This window comes from Rhipicephalus microplus, chromosome 1 (assembly GCF_043290135.1).
Source record: "Rhipicephalus microplus isolate Deutch F79 chromosome 1, USDA_Rmic, whole genome shotgun sequence".
In the NCBI taxonomy this organism is placed as follows: Eukaryota; Metazoa; Arthropoda; class Arachnida; order Ixodida; family Ixodidae; genus Rhipicephalus; species Rhipicephalus microplus.
Window position 1 is genome coordinate 46,927,517 of NC_134700.1, and position 23,790 is coordinate 46,951,306.

The 23,790-nt window shown below is 44.2% G+C and overlaps 1 protein-coding gene across 1 annotated transcript in view; it reads right to left on the reverse strand.

Moving 5' to 3' along the window:
- Window positions 1–15,370, reverse strand: part of LOC142763193 (uncharacterized) — a 493,700-nt gene extending 478,330 nt beyond the window's left edge. The window contains exon 1 of the mRNA XM_075865126.1: window positions 15,260–15,370. Within this exon, the coding sequence (XP_075721241.1) occupies window positions 15,260–15,361 (102 nt within the window). The 5' untranslated portion in view covers window positions 15,362–15,370. The remainder of the gene's footprint in view (window positions 1–15,259) is intronic.
- Between the last annotated feature and the right edge of the window lie 8,420 nt (window positions 15,371–23,790).

Below are 23,790 nucleotides of genomic sequence, written 5' to 3' on the forward strand. Positions count from 1 at the left end.
TAGCGTAGCAGTTCATTCTAGTAGCGGATCACTTTTACCACAGCGCAAGGAGGATTCAGTGTACCACAAGAGACAGCATCCACAACCACGTAACGACAACACATCCACAACACACCACTACACCAACGAGAGTTAGCTTGCCGAAAACACCACGCCAAGCATTAATGCAGCTTGAGCACAAGCACCTTTTTTGAGGATGGGGGCTTACACTACACGTTCGCTTCAAATTATGCTATACAAACAATAATACTTCGCTTTTGCCGTAGTTGTCACGACCATTTACACAAAATCAAACTCTTCGCAGCTCATTTCTTAAGGAAACTATTTGCTTACACGCATGCTGACCATTCCTTCGAGGCTGCCACTGTGCCAGCAAGTTCCGCGGGAGTAAGCGTTGCTCCGCATGGTCTAACAGTTCCTCCCTCTTGACGCACGCAAATAAATGCGTCAATTCTACCCCTGATCTACAATTTAACGCTCTTTAGATACTTATAACAGGTGATCTGACGTATTCACAGCTGCGACGCGCAGCGCGACGTGGTTTTATTGCTTTTAGGGATGAAGCTTCTTATAGCATTCCTTGGTCGGTCGTCCTTCCATCCGGCGTAGCCAGCATATCCACGGAGTGAATGGGTGAGAGAACAGTCCGCCCGTTCAAAGCGTGCTCTAGTGTGATAGAAGTGGATAAACGAACAGACGCACGAATGCACGAACGGACAGACGAACAAATAGACAAACGGATGGACATACCTCATATATGGAGGAGAGCAGTTGTGGCGAGCACGGTTGGATGGCAGGCGTGCCAGCCTAAGAAGCGAAAAACTCTTCTAAAAAGCAATAAAACTGCGTCGCCGCGCCGCCGTGATTACGTCAGGGCGTCTGCAAGAATTCTTGAAACAGCGTTACGATGAAATGCAGCGCTAGTTACGTTAAACCAAAAAAGAACCCATTCATTCGAGTGCAAGAAAAATTCATGAACGTAGAGCCGGCACTCTTCTGACTTCGCTTGTGGATCGGACTGTCATTTTTTTTATTATTTGCCAGTGCCTCCCCCCTCCCCCTTACACATAGCCCGTGAGCATTGAAGTATAGTAAGCTTCCAGCAAATGCGGATCTATTGCAGAGACATGACAATTATAACTACTCTAATATGAGTGGCGCGAAAATACAGCAAAATAAGAACCCCATTTTAAAGCACAACGCCCCAGCATAGACTTCGCCTCTCGTACTCCTTCACCCGACGTTTCGAAATGAGCGCGAAGTTATATAAAAGCGCAAAACAATTTTTTTCTCGTCACAAGGAAGCTTCGCCAACAGTGCCACAGCCTTCTCAATCTTACGATAAAGCGCTGTGTTGCCGAGGAAAGAGCGGGCCACGCCCACCCTTGAAAACACGCTATCTCGGTGCAATTGGCACGGCCGGAGAGAAACACGCCACGATCCCGCCATTTCGGAGGCCATGGTTCGTGCATCGGCTGACGGCCGGTGGTAACCATTTTACAGGCTTGAGCTTCGTCAGCTCTCGCACTAAACGTCGCTTCGTATAAGCCGCTCTAAAAAGGGCAGCACACAGCCGGGCCCTGTGCGCTGACAATGTATGCATGCCACAGCAAGGAGCCCCGGCATCCCAAAAACAATTGGTAATGACCTATAGCGGGGTGACAAGCTTCGCTGCGCCGTGCTCCCTACCGAGATGCAGAAATTAGGCGCCTTCTTCCTCTTCCCAAATCTGAGCACACAGGCCTACAACATTTCCCCCTCCATCAGAAATGCAGCCGCTGCCGCTGGGATTCGATCCCGTGACCTGCGGGCCAGCAGCCGAGTACCTTAGCCACTAGACCACCACGGCGGAGCCATATCAAACATACAAAACACCCTATTGCCGCAAAAAGTTACAAGCACACAGCCTAATGATCATCGGACACGCGAAAGAGCATCAGCAGCCTTGTTCAGCACGCCTTTAATACGAACAAATTGTTTGTCCAGTTCGCCTTTCACACAACTGTGGACGCCTATAGTTGCAACTGCCTCAGCCTCTCAGGGACCCATGGTCATTCATATTCACTTATGCTTTGGGAAAGGCAAGCTCTGATTTCTATTTCCGATGCGTTTGTGGCCAAACAAAGCTTTGCTGTGGTTGGTTGCTGTCAACCCAGCAATAGAGGCGAGGGCGTCTTTAACTCAAACGCAACCTCTGCCTCCACGTTCCTTGGCAGTGTGTTCGGAACCCTTTTGAAAGGTACACTTGAAGTGCCATTTATGATAAATAACTGACTTTCCACTAAAAGCCTTTTACAATGTCAACGATAATACGCCATACCTAAAGACTAAAATAAAGCAAAAAACTGTTTACTAAAAGAAACTCTTGTCACGTTAGAAAAGTGTTTCATACCTAAAAGAAACCACCCAGAACAAAATTACCTTCAACAAATCCGGTAGTTAGATACCACAAAGAGCTTAAGGCATGATCTTACACTTTAGTCGCACACGCGATGGTCCTGTCGTGAGTAGTTTTGTTTTTAAAGGTAAATACGTGAAACGTAGAACCCACTCGTTCCACCACCGAATTCCAACGCTATCCCGCTTTATTGCGAAGTATGCTCTAACGCGCTGTCTCGTTTTTTTTTTTTTTTCTGAGAAGTTGGCACGGAAAGGGCTGTAGTGCGCTAATACTTCGTCTCGGCACGACTTTGGTTCCACTGACTGGCGTGACTGCCCCCTGTCTAACGGATTCCTATGAGTTACGTGGTCGCAGGACCCCTTTTTCACCGGGCGCCACACATCAACCAGTGGCTCATCTCGTTTCTGCTCTCCATCTAGAAGATTTCGATCGAATAGATCAAGCCGCTCCCTGCCCACATTAGTACCTTCCGCTACAGAACTGCGACTTTTCAACTGCGTCTACTCTTCAATTGACACGGAAATACTCGTCTGCGGCTCCATTGCGCGGGCGTCTTGTTTCCTATGTCCTTTGTATCCTGCCGAGATGAACGCATCGGGCGGTGTGTTTGTCACTTGGCGCTTACTGCTCGATTATTCCTCCATTGAGCACTGCATGGCGTTAGCGCTAGTGCTAGTACCTTCAGACACGTGCTCTGGCTTCCTCATCAGTGAATTCTGCTCCAGTATATTTTCTTCCTTACACAGTTCATCATCGCATCCAACGCAGTAGCTTTTGCCGATCATGACGAAGACATTCGGAATATGCTGAAACAAGCAAAACGGGCACACTAGCAGTTAGCTGATCACTCGCTGTGCATCGCCAATTCATAGGATGAGAAGCGCTTCCCGACGAGGTTGAAATACCGGGAGGTACATACAGCGGACGTGCAGGCGTGCGGTAACACATTGGCCAAAAGCACCTTTGCTGTGCCACTTTACTTTGTTACCTTTACTGTGCCACTGCTCTCACGCAAAATCTCAGCGCATACCTCATTCGCTCGTATCACCGTTATATCCGCACCTCAAATAATGCGCACGAAACAGGGTTTATCCTCCGCGAAAATCTCAACACGCGGGTCCTTCATCATTAAGTTTTTCATAATGGCAGTGCGTCGTGACAATGTAGCTCGACTCTCGAATGATCGCTCATTCTGGGAAGCTATGCGTGAAACGTATGCTTAGCATGAGCGTCATGTGAGAACTTACAATCTCACTGAAAGTGACCATGTTGTCCACATCGAAAACATACTCTTGAATTGGGGTTAGAGTTTACACCAGTTAACTGTTTGTCTTGCGCCCTATATTTCAAACTTCTCGGTGCCGTGCCGAAGTAACTGCCCTGCCTGCCACAATTGAAGCTTTCTTCAAAGTTAGTGGCTGACTCCGCTACATCCTTGGGCTTCAACCAGCCCTTCACTTCCTACTCAGTGACCAGTGAGAGGAGACCACTTAGCATTAACTGCTTTAGCCTGTAAGCTTTAAGCAACTTCTGAAGACTTTGAAACGACTCCACCTCTCTACTTCTTAGGTACTAGGTGAACATAGTCTCCAGGCACGCCGACTCTTGGCTCCAACACTCGCCTGCTTGTTTTTTTTTTATTTCCGCAAACATACGGTGGTACTCGCTCGGAGTCATCCGCAGCTTCTTTAGCAATTTTGCTTTTATATCTGAGTACGGCATTACCCCAGCCTCTAATTTATTGCCAACAAATGTACGCATATTTTCACCTAAGAATGGTAGTATTGCTGTGCCCTAAACTTCCTCGGCTATGCTCATGGCGGTAAAAAGAGCGACAACATTTTTTTTAATCAAGCGGGAATCTTGAGCTTATTAGTGGGCATAGGTGCTACAAATTCTCTGAAGAAGTACTCGACGACCTCATTTTCTCTAGCTCAAGCTTCAGCTTTAGCGCTTCAATTTCAAGCTTCAACTAGAACGTATGATCCAATTCCGTAACACTATCTCCTTCCATCACATCTCTTTCTGGATCCGCCATCTCTCAGAGTGTGCCTCAACGCAAGAGAATTCAGTTAAAAAAAACGTGGCCCCGAGAAATCTCAAAGCAGGCCTCACCTTGCAGTGACCATGTCAGTTGGAAATGAGTCAGTCTCCTCACCAACACTGGTTACAACGAATCCTTTGATCCGCGTGCTCCATCAGACCACCCCTGTCACCGTCTGAAGACAGACTCGTCGGCTGTCCCTGCTGCAGCTATGATCTAGTTTACTGACGCGAAGCGCTGTTGCGCTGCCCAACTCTTGGCTCTAAAAATGATCAGCAGGTTCATGCAGAGTTCCAATGCTACTTCTTGCAGAGCACCAGCAGGTCCCAAAAGCGGTGAGCGTCTTGTGAGCTTCCCCGGACTTTAGCGTCCTCCTCGCTGCGGGCTCTCCAATCTACATCGACGGCGCCAGTCAACTTCCTACTCCTCGCCTAGCTTCTACACTAGCTAAAGCGCGAAGTTGTTTGAGGTTCGCAATGGGTGCCCTCGATGACTCGACTGATCAGTGGCAGCGCAAAGAAAGAGCCGTAGTCTGGCGAAGAGACGCTTCCTTGCGGCACTCAGGCGTCTGCCCGAGTCGAAGGCCGAACCTCCGCTCTCGATTTTCACATCCGAAAACAGCCTTTTTAGGGGCGAAGCTACTTGTAGCGGCAACATTTCATCCCTCGTAGCCGTTGTAGTGTGTATTAAGTACAACATTTTGACCTCCAAAATGGTGCCGGTAAGAGATTTCTTATGTGTGTTGTTGAACAATAAAAAATAAAATGTACATAGTGGCTGCTAATGGCGCTTGAGAGACAGGAGCATTCGGCTTTTAGTTAACGCGCACGCTGCGATCCCCATTAGCAGCCATTGGCATGTACATTGAGCACTATCTGACAAGAAAGCGTTGCTACGTTATACTTGCTGGGTGTAACCTCCTTAGTTTTAGAAAGGTTTAGCGAGCATTGAGCCGCAGTGCCATGAATACAATGAACTAGTATATACCATGAACTCAAGGTGGTTAAAGTTGGGAAGTAGACCCGAAGCGCAAGCCTTAAAAAAGTGTGCGTGTGCCACCTCTCGTTTAGTCCTTGAAATGTCAGCTGGATGGCGGTGCTTCTATATGGGGAATATATGATGAAAAGATGCCAGATGGTGGTACTTGGAGTGTTGAATAGATGGACGAATGGACACACAGACAGATGCATGGATGGACGCATTAACGAACGCAGGGGTGGATGCAAGGACGAACGCAGGGACGGACGCACGAACAGACGCACGCGCGGACACGTGGATGTACGCATGGATGGTTACACAGACGGACGCATGGACGGACGGAAGCAAGAAAGAATGGACGGACGAATGCTTCGCCCCACTCTTAATCATTCACTCCGTGGATATGCTGCCAATTTTTTTTTCAACCCTCGGTCAAATTAAGGGGTTGCACACAAGCCAATCACACGTAGGGGCTGACATCATCACAACCAGCTGCAGAAACACTTTCATAGCAGACATTGCATTGGTAAAATTACGTTACCAAATATAACGCGCGAGGGGATAGGTTCTCTGCGCAACGCATGTCATCGCACTCTCTCTAATGTTGGCTCGTGTATCGGCTGACGTCTGCCGGTAGCCGTTACCCAGGCTCAAGCTCCGTCAGCTCAAGCTCTAAACGTCGCTTCGTAGAAGCCGCCCTAAAATTGGTCAGCACACCGCCACGCCCTGAGCGCTGACAAAGTGTGCATGCCATAGCGAGGCACCCCGCCATTCCAAGAACACTCGGTGTCGGTAGTGACGTATACCGGGGCCGCTAGCTTTCCAACATACTCGGAAAGCTGTATACTCGGGTTTACGTATCGGCCCAATGAAATACACTGCGAAAGCACGCACAATATAAATGTCGGTTCTTTTAGTGAATTAAGAACAGTGGTTGCGGTCAAAAGACCTAGTTAAAAAGCAAGAGCTCATGGCAAACAAATTATGTATTTTTAGCGAAGGCCTCACACAATTTTGCACAATTGGAAGCCACCAATTCCGACTCACATAATCACTTAGAAGGTATTTAAAACAACGGGAACAAATTTACCGTGCTACAAATGCAATCTCACGCATTATGAACTGCGCAAGAAGGCTTAGCAGCCCCACATAGCCACCACAAGCGTGTAATCCACAAATCTTCGAACGTGTCTTGAAACTTTCTAATCAAGGAAACACTGAAATTAACTCCAGCACTGGTTCCCATCCCAGCGACAATCTTCAAAAAAGTACTCCATGCAGCGGCGTCATGACTCGATTCTTCAACATCGACTGACTGCACTACACGACTCACTCACACTGCTCAAACATCAAAACTTCTTGGCTGGTGTTGACCACCCGTCTTACCCTACGACACCTCTAGTTCGAATTCCTCCCAGTTTTGCGAACATTTCAAGTAAACGTACTGCACGTAGCACGTACCAGGGCGGCATCCAAGGGAAATGGTTTCGTCTCGCCGGTTCTTCTGCGAAAACAGTCGCCCCCAAACGAGGCCCCGCTTTTATGTCTTGATTGCTCCTCATCTGTGCTGGTTAGCTGTCACCTGTGTACAGGGTAAGGGCACGCCCTGGACGTCCTATGATGCTTGTTTTCTTGTTTCTTTGCGCACGCCGTGAAGTAAACGTTTCGCACGGTGATTTGATGCTGTCGTCTGGAGGTGGTGGTGCACGTCTGCTTCAACGCTTGTTTGTGACAAAAGTAAGTGCTCTGTGACAATTATATGCATCCCGATACGCTTTTTGAAGCTGTGTATTGCAGGGAAATACGTTGTGCTTCAATGTACCGTCTTTTTTTTTTTTGCGTTGGAGCTGCTCAGCAGCACACAACAGCTTCGCGGTGTAACACCACTAAAAAAACTGTCTGCCACACACGCGCGCACCAAAGAGTCGTACTCGATCACGGGAAACATGAGGCAAACTGCCCCTACACATATCACACAAAATGAGCACGAGAAAGCACACAGACATGCACAAATCCTAATGCAACCTCATTGAAACACAAAGCGCCATCCGCTTTAACGAGTGGAGCATGAGCGCCCTCCCCAAAAAAGCAGCCGAAAACTGTCAAGTCTGCCCAGACGCGCTGGCCCATTGATGGCGACGCGAGGCAACAGGCCGCACCTTGTTGTTTATCCAGCGGCCGTGCTTTTACTAACTGCATACGTTGCGTGTGGTTGGATGGTATGAAAGTTAAACGCGAGAAGTTTATACCTGCAAAAGTATAGAGAGGCGCTGCCTTAAAGGCTATATCCTGTTTTTTGGCGTTTTGAAGTAGCGATTTATACTCTAGTAAATAGATATAAAAGTAGACAGTGAATCTGAGTCGGGCGTCTGGTATACGTATTAGTGATTACATCTATGGTTAGGCTAATAACGTAAAATAGTCGATGAAAAAGAAAAAAAAGTGAATTAATTCTAGTTCTGGAAAGCGGTGAAAGCCAAGAAACTTCGCACGAAACAAATGGCGTGTGTGCATCACTCACCACAAAGCGTCGGCTTGAATTTCTAGATTCCGACGAATCTCTGCACCACACTCATACACAGCACAAAGAACACGCGACACGTTCAGCTCATAAGTGCTTCTAGGTATTGTCCTAAATTAGGGGAACGTAACTGATGCTGCATGGTGGACGCCTACGTTTTAGGATGACTATTTTAACTTTACTTGTTTGTTTATACGGTGTACAATTATATTAGGTGCCGGAAGTAACATAGTGTATGACTGTAATCGAATACTAATGCAAAGAATATTATCGTAATTCTAATTTCTTTTCATTTATTTCATTTATTAAACCTTAAGGGCCCGAAGGCATTACATAAAGGGGCGTCGTACATCCAGGTTGTAAGTTCCTGAGCAATTTAACAATATGTGGGTATACACTGATTACAATGAATAAGCAGATAAAGAACACAAGCGGAAATAACACGCATAACAAAACATAAAAATATGATAGGCGATAAATAAATTCTGAGTACAGTAAAACAACTATAAACGCTAGAGTTAATGTGCTGTTAGGACATCGCACTTGGATTTTCAAAAAGAGTTAGTTTTTTGCGAAATGTTGAGCGGTTCCTGCAAGAAACAATATTATCTGGCAGTGCATTCCAGTATGTTATGGCAAGGGGGAAAAATGAGCTGCTCATCGCCGTCGTCCGGCATTTTACGGTCATCAGAGGGTGCGTATGGGAAAGGCGAGATGACGTTCTTAGTGGGCGTTTTAAGAGAGGGTGTCCCGACCTGCTAAAGTAAAATAATGTGTGAAGGAGGCAGATACGAGAAGTTATGCGACGTGAAGCGAGCGATGCGAGTGACAACGTTTGTTTTAGTGCGGCTACACTGATATGCCTTGAATATTGTGACGTAATGAAACGAGCTGCGCGATTTTGAACGGCTTCCAAATAATCGGTGAGATAAGCTCGTGAAGGATGCCAGATGGATGACGCATACTCGAGTTTTGGCTGCACGTATGTGAGATATGCGAGTTTCTGTATGTAAGGAGATGCAGATCTCAAGTTACGTTGTAAGTAGCCTAATGTGCGGGAAGCTTCAGAGCGAATGGCTTCAATGTGTTTCACCCATGATAGTGATGATGTCAGATGAACTCCTAGATACTTGTAAGTACGCGTGTGATAAATGGGAACCGAATTAATGCAGTAGGTTTCATGTGAGGTGTTGTGTTTACGTGTGAAGGACATGACCTTGCATTTAGCGAGGTTTAGGGGCATATGCCATTTTTCGCACCATGAAGTGATGGTGTCAAGGTCATGTTGTAGGGTGACTGCGTCGTTAAAGGAGTGAAGGGGGCTATAAAAAACGCAGTCGTCTGCAAATAGGCGCAGCTGTGATTTAATGTTACTAGGAAAGTCATTCACGTATATAAGAAATAATAGAGGTGGTAAGCCAGCGCCCTGGGGAACACCGGAAGTGACGCTGGTAAGAGTTTATTGGAAATTGTCAGCAACGGTAAATTGAACACGTCCTGTTAAGAAATGCTCGAGCCATTTTATAAGGTTTGGGGGATACCAAGAGAGAATAATTTGATGAGCAGGTGCTTGTGGGGTACGCGATCGAAGGCCTTGGAGAAATCTAAGAAAATTGCATCTATTTGTACGTGATCATACATTTGCAGTAGTATGTCATTAGTAAATTAAGCCCATTGTGTTTGGCAGGAAAGATACTTTCGGAAACCATGTTGAAAAGGGTAGAAAAACTGATTGATTCTAGGTAGGTCGTAAGAGTTGATGCTATATTATACTTAAGGATTTTGGATCGGACAGTAGTTAAGCTAGTCGGGCGGTAGTTAGCGGTATTTTCGCGCCAGCCTGCTTTAAAAATGGGGACTATTTCAGCTTTCTTCCAATCATCTGGCAAGGTTCCTGTCTTCAAAGATTGGTTAAATATAAGGTACAAAAATTTGCTAGAGAGTGCTATAGTGTTCTTTATTAATTTAGAATTGATGTCGTCGCAGCCAGCCGAGGCTGACATTTTAAAAGAGTGGATTAGATTGCTTAGGCCATCCAGGTTAAATTGTATTTAAGCATGGTCTGGGAAGAGAAGTCTGGCATAGCTTCGACAGGGCAGGTATTGGGTATGTGAAACACGAACGTGAAAAAGGTACTTAGAGCACCAGAGGTTTCCTCGGAGCTTATCAGTTCATCGTCAGAGTTGACAAGATTTATATGGTTAGTTTGCGGCTTCGCAGATATCACACGCCAGAATTTATTTGGGTTTGAACGATGAATTTTGATCAGGTCAGCAGAAAAAAAATTATCTTTGGCCGCAATAACTGCCTTTTTGTATTGAAGTTCACACAGGCGGTTGCGATTCCATGCTTCTGGGCTATTTTTACGTTTCGCTGTTCTATATAGACGTTTTTTTGCGTGAACAATGATTTTAGACTTTTATTGAACCATGGGTTAATGAAGTGGGATTTCACAATTATTGTGGGGCTATATTTAGTTTTTCAGCTCAGTAATGAGTTTTTATAAAGTTCCCAATTAGAATTTATAGAGCGCGTTCTGTAGGATTTTTCAAAGTTTTCGTAAAAGCGAGCAAGTTCCTTGTTAATTAACTCAAAATTTCCCCTGTTGTAGTCAGTTATTACCTTGGTTGTAGCTGCTCTTTTTTGTGGAATTGAGAGGGAAATATGAAGAATATTGTGGTCGCTAATTCCAAGAAGGACTGTGACACTCAATACGTCATCAGGGGAACTGGTGAGCAACAGATCAAGAGTGTTATCACCTCGACAAGGTGTGGTTATTCTTTGATGTAGGTTAAAATCAAGTACCCATTCCAGGAACTGTTTGGATCTGTTAAAGATTTATTGGATGCTGAGAGAAGAGGCCAATTGATATCAGGATAATTGAAGTCGCCAAAAAAATAGATGCGTCAGGAAATGTATCTTCTATGTTTGTAAGAGAACTGCGAAGGTAATCGCAAAAAAGTGAATGGCTGTCTGGCGGTCTGTAACAAATCCCAAACACTGATTTCACAGAGAAGTTGTGTACGCAGACCCACGTTAGTTCTAGGATCATGATAGATCAGCGAGGACGAGAGGTTGCTGTTGACTGCCACAAGAACACCTCCTCCTCTCCTATCCATTCAGTCATAGCGGTATAGCGTGAAATTCGGGTTACAAGCCAAAACTTCGGAGTCTTCGATGTTGTTTGTTAACCAAGTCTCAGTGAGACGAATTGTGTCCGCGTCGATGTCTGTGATGAAACCGTGTAGCTGCTGTCTTTTGGGAACAACATTTCTGATATTTGTGAAACCAATGTTGGCATTCAAAAATGAAGACGGATGGTTTTTCGAACGGCACTGGTTATATGAACTGCGTCACTTGGTACCTGGTTGATTTCTATCACGTGCGTCAGGAGGGGTAGGTCGAAATGTGGAAGTATTTGCGTACTCTAATAACATCTCAATAAACCGGTGCATAGCAAAAAGTTAGTAACAGCGCGCAAAAGAGCCGTAGCAACCTTTGGGTGTCAGCAAACTTAAGTAGTAAAAAAGTCACAAAAGACAATAACTGCTCAAGAAACTTAGTAACAGCTCCTGTTACTAACTGTATATTTGTGGTTATAAGCTTTCCACTATTCTTGTTTACGGTGCACACTTAAGGTACAGTGATTAGGCCGTGAACAGACATGGATTTGTCCGAATGCAGTTCAAGTTTAATTAACTCCTCAAAATGCAAGAGTGTGGGCCACATCAGTCAACCTACGTTGCGGGTGAATTGAAATGCCAGCTCGAATTGCCCTCGACGGGCTTCATAGACACCATTACGTCAATCCAGGCTTCACGAGCGCTACTTACGACAAAGCTACAAACTCCAACACGCGACAACTCGAGTATCACCATAGTTAAAAGATGCTTGCAGCGCGGATGCATACACCGACACGCGTTAGGTCACCCGCAAGGAAAACACGTCTCATAGTAGCCATAACAGAGAATTATCCTGTAGCTGTTTAAATTAGAACGTACTGCAAATGAAACTTCCTTAAACGCTTTTACTTCTTAGCGCACAACGAACTAGCGCGTTTCAACATTCAACACAAGCTAACGACAGATCCCCGCTTACGCGCCTTACGCACGTTCAACGCTTACAGCTAACAAACGCCGTCTTCACCCAACAATTATTGAACCAAAATGAATAGGAGGTGGGGCCCCCTTCCCGCACCACCGAGTTCGAAGCGGTCGCCACTACAACTCAGTTCAACTCCGCCGCCGAATTGAAGCTCCACGTGCACACTATGCTTCACACTCTGGAAAAAAGGAAAAGCTCTCCCCCGCTCAACTGTACACAACGATTGCTGATATATCCCAACTTTGCCTATAACACATATCGTGTATATTCGTAAAGCCTACTGGGAAGCGCATAGCGCTATAGGTTGCGAATTACGGAATACACCGACGAATCCCCAACTTTGTCAGCGCTTGATCTTGAGACACTATTAGCAGCTGGCAAGAGCAACGAAATAAGAAGAAACGAAAGTCGCCAATTGTGATATTTGATTGTCTCACTTACTGAAATGAACATACTTTACCCTTTATTGCTGGCTAAACACCCACGACTGTAAAAAGGTAATGTGCATCATGCACGCTATTCAGTGACGGTGCTTCAAATATGCGGCATTAATGGAGAAAAATTTTTCTGGTGCGGCAAAGAAAATAGGAGTAAATAGAGGATATTCATATTCATCTGCATGCATACATTATGCCGCTCGCACAAGCGAAATGAAGAAAGCAAGTGGCAACTGAATGCGGAATCTCTAGTGGAATTTTGGCAGATGCATCTTCTTTTTCTTCGTCACTGACAGAAGCGTCGCTTACAAAAACTGTCTGTGGGTCCACAGAGGAAAAAAACACACAAACCTATTTATAATTGCGTCCATTAATTGCGCCAGATCACCGTCTTGGTATAAGAGGTCATTCATATATGTAAGTCATCATGTGTTTTGTAGTGAATATTTCTTCAGCTTCATATTATCCAGCTGTGAAGTACTGTTCTACTATTTAACAGTGTCAATGATATGCGAGGAACATGTCTACCGCAATCTAAACAAAAAAACCGACGTCTTTTGTCCTCTTTCATTTTGTCTCACTGTTGCTTGTCCACATGCAGTAGAAAAGAAAACTTACAGAGGCATAGTCGTTGCGAGTAAGCGTAATCTGTCAATAAACTGCTAAGAATTCCGCAGAAAGCTCTTCATAGGTACAACGTGACTTGTACGTTCACACGTGTTGTCCCTCAAAAAGAATCTTCATCTACAGTTTTCATTTTGACCGACTGATGTTTATGCAGATTTTCTGCAAGAAGCATCACGGCGTTCTCTTTTTTTTGTTTTTTTTTTGGATGAGCCAACACACGTGGTTTTTTATTAAGAAACGACCGAAAGAGGGACATATAAACAAGGAAGTGAAGGGCACAGAACCAACGTTGTGTTCTGTGCATGGCTTAGGCTTCAGTCCCTGCTGTGTTAGCAATATGACAAAAATCTACACGTTAAACACACTCACAGGGCATGTATGGCTTCGTTCATCCAACGGAGTGAATAAACTTTTTTTTATTTTCTATGAAAACGACATGAAGTTATCAAAGGAGAATGTTTTGCTTCAAGCTGTTTTAATAAAAAGGCTGCCTAACTGGACACGACACTCATAGAACAAAAACATAAAATAATTGCGTCCACAGTTCTGACGCTTGCCGAAACAACATCTCGAACTCAACGTTTGTCCTTCTTTTTCACAAGAGCGACAGGTGGCGTCGTGTCGGCACATGAACTACTCTTACATCATAAAAGATCTAATGTCGTGGGGTAAGGAAGCATCGCAGGAGCACTGCCTGAGCTTGTTCCTGTGCATGTTGTTACAGAAGAAATCACTGCGTGCATATCGTGATTGCCTGAACTTTTGCTCTGTCTGGCCAGTCTCCACGAATGTGTGTTTCAGGCATGCTAATAAATAACTTTTCTGAAAGCACCGCTATTATTAGCGATGCGTGTTATTTGCTCCATTGACATAACCTGCACCGACATGAATGTTGAATTCCTAGAGGCATTCTCTGCTAAAATCGAGCAGTTCTTGTTCGTATAAACCTTTCAAGTGACTATATTTCTACATTTCTGGGTTCACCATGACACTGTGACTTGCTGTATGTAACACTGAGTTATTTAAAAAATGTTGCTCTCTGTTGTTTTTTCACCCGCCCCCCACAGCGGTCAACTGGCTAAGGTACACGGTTGCTGACCCGCACGTAACGGGATCGAATCCCGGCTGCGGCGGCTGCATTTTCGATGGAGGCGGAAATGTTGTAGGCCCACATGCTCAGATTTGGGTGCACGTTAAAAACCCCAGTTGGTCGAAATTTCCGGAGCCCTCCACTACGGCGTCTCTCATAATCATATGGTGGTTTTCGGACGCTAAACCATGCATATCAATAAATCAATTAATTGGGTAATCAATCAATCAATCAATCAATGAAACTGAGTGGCAAATTTGTCATTGCCGTCGAGCGAATTCAAGTTTTAGGACACAATGTCAGTGCCAGAGGATTGTCTCCTCTTGAATCCAAAGTGCATCCTATTGTTAATGCACCTGCCATTGCAGATTGTAAAACCATGCATTCATTTTTTTGGTGTCGCTGGCTACTACTCAAAGTTCATTACACGTTATGCTGGTGTTGTCGAACTACTGCGTTTCATGGTGCGTAAATGTCACCCCACCGCGTTGGTCTAGTGGCTAAGGCACTCGGTTGCTAACCCGCAGGTAGCGGGATCGAATCCCGACTGCGGCAGCTGCATTTTAGGTGGAGGCGGAAATGTTGTAGGCCCGTGTGCTCAAATTTGGGTGCACGTTAAAGAACCCCAGGTGGTCGAAATTTCCAGAGCCCTCCACTACGGCGTCTCTCATAATCATATGGTGGTTTTGGGACGTTAAACCCCACATATCATCATCATTATGATGCGTAAATGTCAAACATTCAATTGGTTCAAGGAAGCTAATTGTGCTTTCAACAATATCAAAGAAGTACTAGCTGCAAACCCAGTCATTCAACTCTTTGACGTGAAGCTTCCAATAGTCATTACGACTGATGCGTTCAACATAGAATATGGTGCCGTGTTTCAACAACTCAAAGGTGACCAGTTATTCACAATTGATTTTGCTTCTTTTTGGTCACGCCCCTAGTGCTTTCAAAAAGAGGGGTGCTGCGTGACTCTTTTGAATGACGGAGTTATTTTATATTTCTCAGGATGTACATGCACCGTGTCTATAATTTAGCATGTCATGCGACTCACCGACTTGTCAAAGTGTTTCCCACAAGGCGCCATTCTTGTAGCTCTAGTGTGCATCCGCCGATGGCACAGCTGCTTTTCATCGGCCCAATGCACGGCCGCCATTGGCTGAAGGGAGGAACACGACTGGCGGACCGTGTCGATGACGTGCCTCGTCCTCGGTGGACACGCACCACGCCTGCGAGGAGAGCACGTGGCCGTGTCTGCCACGCTTGGTGGCCTCTCCAGTTGAGTGCGACAAGGCACACTATTTGGGTCGATCCTATACGGGATACTTCCCAAAGTGGGATGCCATGCCCGATGTGTTGAGAGAAGTTCATTGCCAGTCAAGCGTCAGTGCTCTGCTGCTGCGCAGAGTCACATATCGCTTGCTTTTTCAAGTTCATCGATCACCGCATTTTATTTGCAGCTAAAAACAGGCTGACGGCAACATACTTTTGATTAACCCATTGCATTATTTCTCACATTACCGCAGTAAAAAGAGCTACAAATTTAACACAACTAATTAAAATTCAAGTTCAAGAAAAACACTACGACAGGCAAGCCACCGGCTTTATTCTCTTTCTTAAAGCTACATTATGAATTTATCATTACTGCCCAATGGCAATACACACTAGAAAGTGCAAACTTTGGACAAGCATAACGTGCGGCTTTTGCAACGCGGCTGCAGAAATGTAGCGCAGGAGTAGACCACGTACAATCTACGTAAAAAAAAAAATTCAATTTTGTTTATAGGGTTTAGCTTTCCCAGCGAATTCTGTTGTCAGATCTTAACGGCTTTGACAGAAGGGTGGTTGTCCGGCACAGCCGCCGCCGCCAGCGTCCGTCACCACTACTTTCAGTTTACAAAAATTAAAATAAAAAATCTTTTCAAGAACATCGGCCACTCTTCCTGACTATCAGAGTCAATCAAGCTGGAGAACTTCACTTCACTTCACTTTATTACCTTAAAGACTCCTAGAGGGGGTATTACATAAGAGGTGGGAAACATACAACAAATGTAGTACATATGCAGGATGGGTATAAGTATGAACAGGGGTAACCAATACAGAAATAAAATAATACATGTGCAGGATCAGTATACATATTAACAAGTGTAACACCTTGCCAAAAAAAGAGAAGACAAACCAAGATCCAGTGACACAAAAAGAAACAATGTAATGTGTTCAAATTGAAAAACAAAACAAGTGACATTTTGTGTATATGTTGAGTGGCACATTCTGGTGGCGAGATCCGTGGGAAGGCTATTCCCGTCGGAAGCTGCAAAAAAAAGAAGGAGGCGGAAAATGTCTTGGTGCGTTCACGTGGCCGGCCGACATGAAAGGAATGAGTGGTTGGGGGAGATGTGCGGGCAGGAGGCGAGATATAGGGCGGGTGGCCGAGTTGACTGTGATAGAGCTTGTGGAACAAAATGAGGCTGGCACCTCGGCGACGAATGTTAAGTTTTGAAAGATTAGATTCTTGTTCAGGATATGAAACACTCACGTTCTTTATTCTTTATTCCAAGTATACCTGCAGCGCCCGAAGGCGTTATAGCAGGGGCGTTATAGCAGGGGCGTTATAGCACGTTATACGAATACGAGGAGTGAATGAATCTAGCTGCTCGATTCTGGAGTGATTCTAGTGCGTCGGTTATGTACGCTTGATGAGGGCTCCAGATAGGCGACGCGTATTCAAGTTGGGTGCGAATTAAAGATTTATAAGCTTGCAGTTTTACAGGAGGGGGAGCAAGACGTAAGTGCCGCTTTAAGAATCCAAGCGATCCTTTAACTGATGATATGATATTCGTAATGTTGGCGCGCCATGATAAATCGTTACTCAAAGTGACTCCCAAGTACTTGTAAGTGATGAGATTTTCCAATGCAACTTTACCGCTTTGATAAGAATAGGTGAGGGGGCTGCGCCGACGGTGAAACGAGAGGGACTTGCATATATTAGGGTTTAGTGTTATTAGCCAACGATTGCACCAGTTAAGCACATGGTTAATGTCATCCTGCAATGCAACTTGAGCTGATGTGTTAGTAATAGTACGGTATATTACGCAATCGTCTGCAAACATACGAATATTGCTGGATACATGGAAAGGTAGATCGTTAATGTATATTAAGGATAAATAGGGCTCCAAGAACAGATCCTTGCGGGACGCCTAATGTTACTGCCAGAGGATAAGAGTTTTGTCCATTAACGGCAACGAATTGGTAAAGATTAGTCAAAAATTCTCGAATCCAAGTTAAAATTTTCGGGTCTAAGTTTATGTTCGAAAGTTTTAACATTAGGCGGTTGCAGGGTACTTTGTCGAATGCCTTTGCAGAGTCAAGAAAGATAGCGTCAGTCTGTAGGTTATTGTCCAGGTTAGTGGGCAGATCATGAACGAAAAGAGCAAGTTGGGTTTCACAGGAAAACATTTTTCGAAATCCATGCTGTGCGGAATGAAAAAAGTTATTAGAGTCCAAGAAGTGCATGATTTCTGTGTAAATGACGTGTTTCATTAACTTGCAAGGCACGCTTGTTAAGGAAATAGGGCGATAAATGAGAAGACATATTCTATCGCCTAATTTGAAGACTGGAATGACGTTTCCAATTTTCCAGTTTATTGGTAGGTTACCTGTGCATAATGACTGACAGAACAACAGTGATAAGTATATGGCAGACATGTGCTTGGTATTTTTCAGAAATATTGAGATAATATCGTCTGATCCCGCTGAAGAAGAGAGTTTGAGTTTGTCTAAAAACGATATTATTCCGGAAGTGATGAAATCAGTACTGGGTATTACAGAGAAGGTGCTAGACGGAAAAATCGGAAGGGGACTGTTAGTTTCGTTTGTGAACACGGAAGCGAATGCTGAGTTAAATACTTCTGCGCATTCAGAATCTCTAACTTCCCCGCCCGAAGGATTATTCTAAATATTACCTAGAATTCTCTTATGATTAATTACCTTTCGAATTTTCTTAGGGTTATTTACCAAAATCTTCGGAAGATCAGTATAAAAAATGTTCTTTTCGCGGTTCGAATGGCAATATAATAAAAGGTTTCAGCTTCTTTATACCTATCCCATGCGCTGGCTGTAGCTGCGCATTTAGCTGCACGAAAAAGTCGTTTTTTTCTTATGTTCAATTTGCTTTAAACATTTAGAAAACCATATATTTTGTTGATTAGAACAAAAGGTAGTACTGGGAATAAACTTGTTTGTTAGCTCCTTAATTTTATCTTTGAAAATTAACCAGTTATTGTTAACTGATTGTTCACTTAGTATTGTTTCAAATTGAGGTAGGAAGGCTTTCAGTTCAGCGTTTATTGCGTTGTAATCCCCCTTGTCGTACAGACGTATAGCTTTACTGCATGGTTTGCGTAGTTTCGGGACGAAATCAAAAACAGCATAAATAACTTTGTGGTCGCTAATCTCAGGAAGAAGTGTAATATGTGACAAGCTTTCGTGTTTAGTTGTCAGTATTAGATCCAAAATATTAGAAGTTTGAGCAGCAATACGTGTGGGTTCTCTTATTAGCTGTGTTAGGTTAAAATTTAAGCAGACGTTAATGATTTTTTTTTGTTTTTGAGTGGCCTGTTATTAATTGGTTGGCGTCTTGCCAATCGATGTCAGGAAAATTAAAGTCACCAAAAAGTAGGATATGCGCGGTAGGATATTTAGTAGTTAGCTGGTTGAGTAAACCGTAGAACCTCTAACAGTCCGAGAGGTCACCCTTCCTATACAGCGTCAAGCAAACGAGCCAACCTGCGCGACGCGTACCATCGATGGTGGCATTTATTTTTCGCTTCCACCCACTAAGACATTGGTAAGGAGCCCCTCCGTGCTTTCTTCCATGACTCTGGTGCCAGTAATGGTGGTCGAAGCCCTTATTTTATTACAGCACATCTATATTGACATGCCAACAAAAGCTGCTTTAGGCGCTGCAGTTTCACGGCACGTGCACCCAAATCAAAGCACACGGGCCAACAGCATTTTCGCCTCCATCGAAAATGCAGCCGATGTAGCCGGGATTCACTCCCGCAACCTGCGGGTCAGCAGCCGAGTACCTTAGAGGCTAGACCACAGCGGCGGGGCTACACTCACCGTTACAAACGTATTTAGTAGCGGTTACTACTCTTCTAAGCGCTAACTAGTAAAATGTATGTAGTAACAGTTACTACACAAAAAACGAATACAGCTTACCACAATCTTTTTAGCCTCACTAGTCATTCGTTTCTATAACGATCAAGTTTAAGAACATAAATATTTTATATATTATTGAGTTATTAGGCACAGATTGCTATCAATGAGAACCACACACACACGCAACGACAAGGCTACGCAGTACTTTTTTTATTGTTTTGCATAACAAGACTGTTTTACATGTTTCACAAAATGGGCGTATCAAGCTTTTCTAGGAACCAGTAGCTTAGGTCGCGTGAGAGATACCACGCTGTGTATCAGAATAATTCAAAAGTCCGGACCCCCTCTAAACAAACGCGAAGAAAAAAATTTTCAGATCCTATGTACAGAGGCAATCGATGATATGCGAAGCACGATTGAGGAAGGTTGATATGTCACTTCAAAATCAGCACAACGTTACGAGGCCGGCAAAAATTATGCCGTGCATTACTTCCATGTCATGAATATTTGGGCGTGATATTTACTTTCATCGTCTATTGATATTAAATTTGGTATATGTGGAGCTAGCGAAACGACTGTGAGCGTGCTATGAGCGTAGAAAGCAGTCATGCTTTACGTGACACACATATCACAACTGTGCGTGTGATCTACCTTCGTCGTACATTAACGTCACGTAATACCAAATTTGACATATGTGAAGCTAGCAAAATGGCCGCGAGCACATCAAGAGCGTGGTATGTTGTCAAGCTTTTAGATGACACACATATTACGATTATCATGTTTGCGCCAGTGGTATACCTTCGTCATTCATTGACGTTACCTAACACCAAATTTGGTATATGTGAAGCCAGCGAAACGAACGTGAGCGCCCTACGAACGTAGCATGTAATCATGTTTCGCATGAACCGCATGCATGATTATCATTTAATACGTGTCATTTACCTTCATCGTTCGTTCCCGTCACGTAACACCAAATTCAGTATATGGGAAGCTGGCGAAACGGCCGCGAGTGCATCATGAGCGTGACATTCATTCATATTTTTACATGACACGTATTATGATTGTCATGCTAGCACCAGTCATATACTTTCGTCACCCATTCACATCACGTAACCCCAAATTCCGTATATTTGAAATTAGCGAAACGACCGCGACCACACCATGAGCGTGGCGTGTACTCATGACTTAGATGACATGCCTGACGTAGTTTTCTTGATGGGATCTGTCACTTTTGTTCGCCATGCAGCCATGTCTCACCATACCAGATCTGCAACATGTCATGTAAACGAAATCACCGCAAGAGCACCAGTACCATAAAATATAAATCATGACATTTATGGCATGCATGCAATGATTTTCATAAATGCGTACGCCAGCCCGGTGATCCTACGTCTGAGTTATCCTCACTTATACCCGACGGATGCGCGTAACGCGTGCGGGGAAAGGGCCACACTGCAGCACATGATTTGGGAGTGTGCTGAAAAAAATTGGTAGCATATCCAGGGAGTGAATGATGCAGAGTGGGGCGAAGCATTCGTCCGTTCATTCGTTCTTGCTTCCGTCCGTCCATGCGTCCGTCTGTGTGACCGTCCGTGCGTCCATCCGCACGTCCGTGCGCGCGTCTGTTCGCGCATAGACATTTTTTATGTATGAACAAAGCACAAAACACATACATTACGTACTGTGACTAGATGTTGCTTGCATACATAAGCACGTTTAGGTTTACATATAAACCGAAATTGAATATTGAAGCAATATTAATATACGTGTACGGCAGATACTACAAACGAGAAAAAAAGAAGCCATGATATAACAAAACACTACATGACACGCCCATTTGATACATGAGTATCAGGAGATTATCATATGCAGTAGGGTTGTGCCCATCCATGTCTTCAACTGATGTCCTGATGTCTTCATGTTGCTTTGGAGGTGACCTTTTAAATTAGAGGTTTCCTTTAAGAAAATGCAAAGAAAGCAAACGCCTCTATAAAATGCTATTTTCCCACTACATGCATCTCATTCACAGGAAAACTGTTAGAGAAAGTAAAAATAATAAAAGTAACTGAGAAAAACAAAATTCAAGCCTGCTGTCAATCGTACACATTGAGAAAGTGAAGTTGTTTACACAACAACTTATTCCCACAAGGTGCACTGGCTCAGACAGCCAAGGTGTTCTGGCACTAAGCATCAGAAGGCGGGATAAAGACAGAGCTGATAAAGCCACATTTTGATGGAGGTGCAACAAGTACTACAATATTATTATTCATACACCATGACATGATAATAAGGTGGACATAATGGAGGGCTCTGGCATTTTTTGCCGTTTTGGTGCACAGATATTGCACATGCGCTTTTATCGTTTTACCTCCACCCGAATGGGACTGCCACTGTGGGGATCGCACCCGATACCTTGAGGTCAGCAGCCAAATGCTCTAAGCGCTACACCATCGCAGCAAACGTGCATAGTACCATTGTACCCACCCGTTTTTGTTGCAAAGCATATCATACCACCCCGGGGGTAAAAGGTGATATAAATCCCTCCACTATGGCGCGTAATTCTTTATAGTTTTTGAGAGTGAAACTCCACAATATAATGTTCAAAATTATGTTCTTTGACAAAAGGTGAAGAGCAGTAAGCAATGGGCTCTAGACAGTGGGGGCTGGCAGCAGCAACTTCTGCACTAAATTTAATAAGATTAATAAGAATGGCACAAAAGCACAGTATTTGCGCTATTAACAAAAAAAATTACAAAGATGACCCTCTCTTCTTAGGTGGTAGTACACATAGTTGGCCACTTAAAGCACGTTTTGCACATTGAAAGGTGGTCACCACAGAAACACATCACCAATATTATAAATCTGTAAAACAACTGATCTGGTTTTGTGCAACAGTAAAAGGAAACCAATTGAAACACACAAAGACATTCACCAATGTCATAGGCGATTGCAAAAAACTAGAACACATCTCTGATGTGCACAGAGCAGAAGGAGCGTGTTTTGCATTAGAGCAGTGTAAAAGCTGCCAGTTTCGTCATTCACATTCATCAGGTGAGTGTGGCTGAAGACCGCTAGCCAAAACGTGGTCTAACTACCACCACATTCAAGCGCATGAAACCTTTTTTCATCGCGATGTTTGCTGCACAATGATTATTACTCCGGGTCAGTTCTTTAGAACAGCAGGGGACACCTATTTCTTGACAACAGACGAAGAGCCTGCGGAAAGCGATGATATTGCTACGTGCCAGTGCATGAGTCAGTCTCCTTCCCGTAACAATATCATAAGGCTGGCTGCGACACCTTCTCCAACGCGGCACTGAAACGAACAGGCCCATGAAACACCTGCAGGTATCCCGTTTTGGCGCTTCGTGAACACTGTACGACAAGTTCGAAGACGATGGACTTACCTCTGTACCCACTCTGAGACCTTTCAGAGTTATCAACCTCCACAGTATCGCTGTACAAAAGTTGAACCACGGAGCTGACGACATCGAGTTTCGCACTCGCGCAACTCGCGCGCACACAGCTGCTTAGAATAAAAAAGACGAAACAATACAACTACGGCAAATTATTTTGCTGAACTTTAGTAAATGCGAAGATCTTGTGTTTTATTTAACAAAAAGATCTCATGAGTCAATTATTGAAAGCAAGTAACACTTATATTTTTTAGCGTTGTGTCAGGATTTGAAAGACTTATGAAATGGCACAGTTTGATAAAGTTTAGTTGATCGCAATTTCTGTCATTCACTAACGTGCACAGTTTTACCGTTTGGAAGACCTGAAATTTCAATGAAATATGTAATGTGTACGCTGAAAATATAGCTCGTCATTTTTTCACTCCATTTTACGATAGTTATGTTTTCCTCATTTTTTTTACTTCAATCAAAGATAACCTATGAGCGAAGCGAAATGTAGCTAGCTTCATTTTGCGAGCGGTGGGTGCCAAGATGCAGTCATAATTACCAAAGCAGGTTGAGGACGCAAAATGTATAAGGAACTACATTTTTCGAAGCAGGATATCTTTAGGATATCCCTTCTCGGAAATAATAAACTCAAATTGTAATCAATGTCTATTTGCTATCTCTCGCAGGTTCGTTGAAGTCAAAGGATGTTCGCAACTGTTTCGGATGTCCAACGGATAATGTGTTTTCATTTGGAGATCTGTCTCGAACTGGGAGCACCTATGGACGAACGTGAGTGCAGGCATTGTCTGGAAGTTCGCGAGACGGGACTACGGCTCCGTCCTGATTCGCCCTTCACGATGACGGCGCGATATTCGCAAGTTAAGGCAGTCCATCAAAGTCAACGACGTGCCTCTTGACAGTGCAGCCCCGTGAGTGCAGGCATCGCCTTGAGGCTCGCGAGACGGGAGCCCTCAAGTCTACTTAAGCTTCGTTTTGATTCGTCCTTCACGACGACGGC